This window comes from Cornus florida, unplaced genomic scaffold (genome assembly GCF_030987335.1).
Source record: "Cornus florida cultivar Cherokee Brave unplaced genomic scaffold, ASM3098733v1 CherokeeBrave_3.0.0_Hap2_Chr02, whole genome shotgun sequence".
In the NCBI taxonomy this organism is placed as follows: domain Eukaryota; kingdom Viridiplantae; phylum Streptophyta; class Magnoliopsida; order Cornales; family Cornaceae; genus Cornus; species Cornus florida.
The window spans coordinates 5,972,712-5,981,244 of NW_026775572.1; the positions used below are offsets into that span (position 1 = coordinate 5,972,712).

Below are 8,533 nucleotides of genomic sequence, written 5' to 3' on the forward strand. Positions count from 1 at the left end.
TGATCAGCTTACAACCAGAGCAGTAGAGAAAGATCCTTTGAGAAACCGGGCCCCACATTTTCTTTGTGGATCACTGATTGAGGAGGAATCTGGTCTTACAGTTATCAATCCATTGCCTGACACCCCTTTTCCAATGAAGAAGTCACTGAATGAGTGGAGTAATACCCCAAGAACTATGCGTGGGTTCTTAGCTAAATCAAACCAAGCAAAAAGAGCAATGGAACAAATGGCCAAAGATCAAACATCGGATGATCAATCACAAGGTAATTTTTGACGGTTTCTTTATGATGTATGCATTTTGCCTCGTAATTTTCACTATCTCATTCACCATCTCATTCTAGTTCTCCATCTTGTTTCAGTTCCATCAAAGAAGAGCAAACAAACACCAAAATCCAAGAAAAAACCTGAAGCTGATCTAGCGTTGGTATGCAGAGATGTGGAACCAGACAATGTGCAAAGGGACGATTATGTGAAGGGGGAGGTTGGGAATGAATTCGAAGTTTTTCCTCCGAAGATCATTGCAATGCATCGAGTAAGATGGAATATGAACCGGGGTAGTGAGAGGTGGTTGTGCTATGGAGGAGCCGCTGGTATTGTACGGTGTCAGGAGATATAAAGATCCAAGCATTGTAGTGTTGTACGCTTAAAGGTTCCCTTATCATGCTTTATATTTTTTTATGTATTCTGTTCATTAGATTTCATGTTTTAAGCTTATTTCTGATATCAACTCAAGTGTGCTTTTTAGTTGGGAGTACCAATTATCACAAACATTTTTCTTTTTAAGTAGGTTGAGTACTGACGGCCGGTTTGGGTAAGTAAAGGACATTCCTTAAAGTGTAAAATGTCATTCATATCCTTATTTATTTTAATAATAATTTAATAAATAAAAAAATTGTCAAATCAAAAGAAATTATTATTTTTTTTTTCGCAACTTATAAAAATTATATTACCTTACCCCCTTTTTCCCAAAAAAATAAAGGCAAAAAAAAGACAAATCAAACCCTAAAAAGATACCTAAACCTAATCAAATGTCATTAATAAAGAAAAATAACGTTTTTGTGAAGTTTAATAAAAATATTTCGATGTAAAACACCCCATTTTAACGAAGTTTAAAATTACCCAGAAAAAAAAGTATATATCATATATATATATATATATATTAGGAAAAGGCACATGCAATGCACGTGGTGAATTTTTGTAACTTATAAAATTTTTGTCTTTATATTGATTAATAAAAATTTATTTTATATTAATAAATAAATACTGAAATATTTTGAAATTGGTGATAGAGTTTAAGTTTCATAAATTAATAAATTCTTTTATGTTTTTATATTAATACTGAAATATATATTTTATTTTTTATTTTAATAGTGAAATATTTGAGTTTTGCAAAGTAACAAATTTTTTTTAGGTAATTTGAATATTATTAGGTAATTTGTAATTTGAATTTTATTAGATAATTTGAAATTCAGAATAATTTTTAATTTACAATAGAAATTCAATTATCTTAATTTTTTTAAAAAAATTAAGAAACAGAAATTCAATTATACTAATTATACATTAGATTGAAATTGATATAAAAATTTATTATATGGAGTTTGTGGTTTTTGGAAGACCCTAGGTTATATTTTATTTTCTTTAAATATGTAATTTGTGGTAGAATTTTATAGAAATTATTTTATTTTATTTAGATATATCTTTGTAAAATTAGATTTTCTTTTATTAAAAAACTCATAAAAAATATATAAATACAAGAGTTATATAATTATATGTGATAGAGTTTTCTTTTTGTATTAATTAATAAAAAATTTTTATATTAAAAAATAAATACTGAAATGTTCAAATTCTTTAACATTTATATTTTATTTATATCTATTATTATATTATTATATATTTCCTTTAAATATATCCTTATCTAATGTGATAGAGTTATAGAAATTGTTTTATTTTCTTTAAATATATCCTTGTTTAATTAGATTTTATTTTATTAGAAAACTCATAATAAATAGATAAATACAGGTTATGCGTGATAGAGTTTTAAAAAAAATAAAATACTTAATTTGGGGTAAAGTTTTGGTAATTTGTGTTAGAGTTTTATAAAAACTATTTAAATATATCCTTATCTGATGTGATAGAGTTTCATTGCAAATAAAATAGGGAATTTGTGATAGAATTTTATATAAATTATTTATTTTCTTTAAATATATATATTCTTGTTTAATTAGATTTTTTTTAATTAAAAAAATCATAATAAAAGATAATTTGTGGTAGAGTTTTAGAAAAATTATTTTATTTTTTATACCAATTATTAAATATTTTTTATATTAATAATTCTTGTCTAGTTATATTATATTTTATTAAAAAATTCATAATAAATACATAAATAGGTAATTTTTATTAGAATTTTATATAAACTCTTTTAAAAAAATATTTTATTTTCTTTAAATATATCGTTGTCTAATTAGATTTCCTTCATCAAAAAACTCACAATAAATAGATAAAAACAAGTTATGTGTGATAGAGTTTTAAAGAAAATAAAATAGATAATTTGTGATAGAGTTTTATAGAAATTATTATATTTTCTGGAAATCCATTTATAATAAATAAATAGGTAATTTGTGTTACAGTTTAATAGAAATTCTTTGAAAAACACTTTTTATATCAATTAATAAATATTTTTTTATATTAATAATTTTTGTCTAATTAGATTTCCTTTTATTAAAAAATTCACAATAAATAGATAAATAGGTAATTTATGTTAGAGTTTTATAGAAACTCTTTTCAAACCTCTTTTTATATTAATTAATAAATATTTTTTATCTTAATAATGCTTGTCTAATTAGATTTTCTTTTATTAAAAAAACTCATAATAAATAGTTAAATTGGTAATTTGTGATACAGTTTTATAGAAACTCTTTTAAAAACTCTTTTTAGATCAACTAATAAATAATTATTTATATTAATAATACTTATCTAATTAGATCTCCTTTTATTAAGAAAAACACTTAATAAATATATAAATAGAAAATTTGAGTTAAAATTTTATAAAAACTCTTTAAATATTATATATTTGTGTACTGTGATAGAGTTTTATTGATAATAAAATTTATGATTTATGATAGAGTTCTATAAAAATTATTTTATTTCTTTAAATATATCCTTGTTTAATTAGATTTAATTTTATTAAGAAACTCATAATAAAAGTTAATTTGTGGTAGAGTTTTAGAAAAATTATTTCATTTTATATATCAATTAATAAATATTTTTTATATTAATAATTCTAGTCTAATTAGAATTTCTTTTATTAAAAAATTCATAATAATAAATAGATTAACTTAAATTTTATTAAATAGATTTTAGAGTTTGATTGACATTTTTTTTTATATAAAAACTCTTTGCATATCAATTAATAAATATTTTTTTTATAAAAATAGACAGTTAAATACTGAAACTCTTTGCACATATAATATAATATAGATAAAAACTTTTTTTATATTAATTAATAAATTTTTTTTTTATAAATAAATAAATACTTAAACACCTTGCCACAACTTTTGTACTTTACTCAGAAAATTAGGTTTTCTTTTATTAAAAAATTCATAATAATAAATAGGTTAATTTGAAATTTATTATGTAGATTTTAGAGTTTTATAGAAGTTTTTTTTCTATAAAAACTCTTTTCATATCAATTAATAAATATTTTTTTACATAAATAAATAAATACTGAAATACTGAAACTCTTTCCACGTTTAATAAATATTTTTTAAATAAATAAATAAATACTGAAACTTTAGATTTACTTTTATTAAAAAATTTCATAATAATAAATAGATAAATAGGTTAATTTGAATTTTATTAGGTAGATTTTTGAGTTTTATAGAGTTTTTTTTTCTTTTTTTTATTTATTTTTATAAAAACTTTTTTCATATCAATTAATAAATATTTTTTATATAAATAAATAAATATTAAAATGCTGAAACTCTTTGCACATTTAATATTTTATTTTCTTTAAATATATCCTTGTCTAATTAAATTTAATTTTATTAAGAAACTCATAATAAAAGTTAATTTGTGGTAGAGTTTTAGAAAAAATATTTTATTTTATATATCAATTAATAAGTATTTTTTATATTAATAATTCTTGTCTAATTCAATTTTCTTTTTATAAAAAAATTCATAATAATAAATAGATAAATATGTTGATTTAAATGTTATTAGATAGATTTTGGAGTTTGATAAAGTTTTTTTTAAAAAAAAAAAAAATACTTTTCATATCAATTAATGACTATATTTTTTTATAAATAGATACTTAAATACTGAAATTCTTTGCACATTTAATAGTAGTATGGATAAAATCTTTTTTTATATTAATTAATAAATATTTTTTTATATAATTAAATAAATACTGAAATAGTTTGGTAGAACTTCTATATTTTACTCTGAAAATTATATTTTCTTTTATTAAAAAATTGTAATTTGTAATACGTGTTAAAGTATGATAGAAAATATTTTAAAACTCTTTTTACATGAATTAATAGATATTTTTATATTTTAATAATGTCTATTTAATTAGATTAGCTTTTATTAAAAAAAAAACTCATAATAAAAGGTAATTTGTGGAAAAATTTTAGAAAAATTATTTTATTTTTTATATCAATTAAAAATATTTTTTATATTAATAATTCTTGTCTACTTAGGTATTCTTTTATTAAAAAAACTTATAATAAATAAATAGGTAATTTGTGTTAGAGTTTAATATAAACTCTTTTAAAAACTCTTTTTATATCAATTAATAAATATTTTTTATTTTAATAATTATTGTCTAATTACATTTAGTTTCATTAAAAAACTAATAATAAATAGATAAATAGGTAATTCATGTTAGAGTTTTTTAAAAACTCTTTTAAAACCTCTTTTTGTATCAATTGATAAATAATTTTTTATATTAATAATACTTGTTTAATAGGTTTCTTTTTATTAAAAAACTCATAATAAATAGATAAACAAGTAATTTGTGTTAGAGTTTTATAGAAACTTTGTTGATAGAGTTTTATGGAAAATAAAATAGGTAATTTGTAATAGAGTTTTATAGAAATTATTTTATTTTCTTTAAATATATACTTATCTAATTAGATTTAATTTTATTAAGAAACTCATAGTAGAGTTATATAAAAATTATTTTCTTTTATATATCAATTAATAAATATTTTTTATATATTAATAATTCTTGTCTAATTAGATTTATTTTATTAAAAAATTGATAATAATAAATAGATAAATAGGTTAATTTAAATTTTATTATGTAGATTTTAGTGTTTTATCATATTATTTAAGAAATATTTTTTTACATAAATAAATAAATACTGAAACTCTTTACACATCTAATAATAGTATAGATAAAAACTCTTTTTATATCAATTAATAAATATTTTTTTATATAAATAAATAAATATTGAAATACTCAAATTCTTTGACAAAGCTTCTGCATTTTATTCTGAAATTCAACTCTTTTTATATCAATTAATAAATATTTTTTTATATAAATAGATACTGAAACTCTTTGGCAGAACTTCTGTATTTTACTCTGAAAATTTATATTTCTAGAATTCTCAATTTCTGTACTTCTTCATCCTTCCTCCATGCCTCTATTTATAGGTTTCTTGGATGAATAGGATAATGACATGTGTCCTTTTCTGATAATGACATAATTATAATTGGACCGGGCCGGTTATATTGTGATAATTATTCATAAAAAATAACTAAAAATAAGAGTTTTATATAGAATATGATTGATTTTATTAGGTAATTTTTAGATTTTTATAAAAATTATAATTATCCATAAAAAAAAAAAATAACTAAAAATAAGAGTTTTATATAGAATATGATTGGTTTTATTAGATAAATTAGATTTTCTTTTTTTAAAAAACTTGTAATAAATAAATAAATAGGTAATTTGTGTTGGAGTTTAATATAAACTCTTTTTATATCAATTAATAAATATTTTTTATTTTAATAATTCTTGTCTAATTATATTTACTTTTAGTAAAAAAAACTCAAAATAAATAATAATTTTTAGTGTAATTATCCATAAAAATAAATTTTTACTTTTATATCAATTAATAAATGATTTTTTATATTAATAATACTTGTCTAATTAGGTTTCCTTTTATTAAAAAACTCATGATAAATTGATAAACTGGTAATTTGTGTAATAATTTTATACAAACTCTTTAAACACATCTAATAATAATATAGATAAAAACTCTTTTTATATCAATTAATAAATATTTTTTTGTATAAATAAATAAATACTGAAAAGTCTTGACAGAGCTTTTGTATTTTACTCTAAAATTCAACTCAATTAATAAATATTTTTTATATAAATAAATAAATACTGAAACTCTTTAGCAGAGCTTCTGTATTTTATTCTGGAATTCTGGATTTCTAGAATTCTTAATTTCTGTTCCCCTTCCTCTTTCTCCATGCCTCTATTTATAAGCTTCTTGGATGAGTAGGATGATGACATGTATCCTTTTCTGATAATGACAAAATCATAATTGAGCCCGATTATATTGTGATAATTATTTATAAAAAATAACTAAAAATAAGAGGTTTATATAGAATGTGATTGATTTTATTAGGTAATTTTTAGAGTTTTATAGAACTATAATTATCTATATAAAATAACTAAAAATAAGAGTTTTATATAGAATGTGATTGATTTTGTTAGGTAATTTTTAAAGTTTTATAGAAACTATTTCTACGAAAACTATTTTTATATCAATTAATAAATATTTTTTTAAATAAATAAATAAATATTGAAATACTGAAATAGTGAAACACTTTGCACATTTAATAATAGTATAGATATGTATCTTTAACTCAAACTCTCTCTCTATTTATATATATATGTTTATATATTGGCTCTAGATATAGAAGTACTTGCATTTAAGTAAGAAAAAAAAAAAATTTCTATTCGATACTTTGCAAATGGTGGCAAATACTAAAAATACGTTGGTAACAAAAAAAGGTTAATTTAATTATAAATAAATAAAAAGGGGGTAAATTGTAGTGACACCTTCCAAGTTTGTTTAAAAGACATATAAATATAACTTAGATCATTTTTGAATAATGACACTCCAAGGGTTTGTAAATTAGGCCATTTTTGAACAATGACACCCCATCTTATAAAAAAAAGGGAGAAGTGCAGAAAACACCCCTCAAGTATACTTTTAGTAGCACTTTTACCCCCTATTTGTAAAAGTGTGCACTAAACACCCCTAATCTTTTAAAATTGTGCAAAATTAACCCTTTGTCAAAAATCTTGCATAAATTATTACTCTAACACCCATTTTGTCCTTTTAATCTTTCGAAAATACCCATCATTCTCTCTCATCTAGATGGCTGTCTTATGTTTACCTCAGAGTAGGGGCATCTTCTAGCACAACAGTCAAACTGATCCAACGTCGATCCCGTTCCTTCACAACGACTAAATGGAACTCATCCTTAGGGCAAGATGCACCCTCCAAAAGGGGTCACCCGACACTGCAACTACGGAAACAAAGTATCATCGTGGCCGGTCCTTTTCTTGAATTATTCGAGGCGGCAGCAAAATTTACACCGATCAATCCTACAACCTATGTAAAACTCAATCCAAGCTCTCCACAGCCATTGCCCACTGCTCTCCATAGAGGATGAAGACGGCCGGCGAGCAAGGAGAAGCTCGCACGGAACTGATTGCGGGCCGAGCTCTCCACGGCCGATCCTCACCGCCGCTTCCTCGCTGGAAAAGGTGGATCCTTGCCGCAATTCTTATCGACGGCGACGGCGGAACCCGCAAGCTTGGAGAGACTCTCGACGGCGAACTGAGGTAGCTGACTTGGCAAAAACCGGCGGTGACAGGAAGGATTGAAGGCAGCTGCTATGATTGTGATGGTAATTGAAGCTTGCTGTTGAGTGATCTTCTCGGTGGTGATGTGGTTTGCACAGAGCGGGGATTGAAGCTTTGTAACAATGAATTTGGGATTGATCTATTGATATATATAAACAATGAACTCTCTGCTGATGAATGACAAGAGAGAAGAAAATGGGTTCAAGAAACTGGGTTTGCAAAAATGCACTGCCACCACCCCCACAAACCCACTGCAACCACCACGACCCCACAACCACCAAGATGAAGCCCGTTTTCTCACCATTCTCACCACCGTCCGTCCTCTCTGCAGTTGCTCCATCAAAGCCGAGCTCGCCGCCGCCTCTATCATCAATGCCGAGCTCGCCGTCGCTCACAGCCGAGAAGCTCACAGCCGGTCCATTCCGTCACCGCCCGCTGCACCGTCTTTGCTCACCAGTGTTTCCGATGATGGGGTTTCTGGCTCTCACCGAAGCAGGCGATTGGGACTGTCGGAGGTGGAAACGGTGGGTGGATTTTGCAATCTTGATTTTGTTGTTGAGCTCTGCTAAATCCTCGATTGGATTTTGCAAATCAATTCTTGTGATTGGGTTGCTTGTGATCTGGGGTTGAGAATTTTGTTGA

General features: G+C 23.9%; 1 protein-coding gene across 4 annotated transcripts in view; it reads left to right on the forward strand.

Annotated features, from left to right (window-relative positions):
- LOC132293301 (uncharacterized) overlaps positions 1–783 on the forward strand; it is a 38,388-nt gene extending 37,605 nt beyond the window's left edge. For all 4 annotated transcript variants that reach the window (XM_059790729.1, XM_059790731.1, XM_059790730.1 and 1 more), the window contains 2 exons: positions 8–263; positions 360–783. In XM_059790729.1, the coding sequence (XP_059646712.1) occupies positions 8–263; positions 360–616 (513 nt within the window). In that variant the 3' untranslated portion in view covers positions 617–783. The remainder of the gene's footprint in view (positions 1–7; positions 264–359) is intronic.
- Positions 784–8,533: the final 7,750 nt, after the last annotated feature.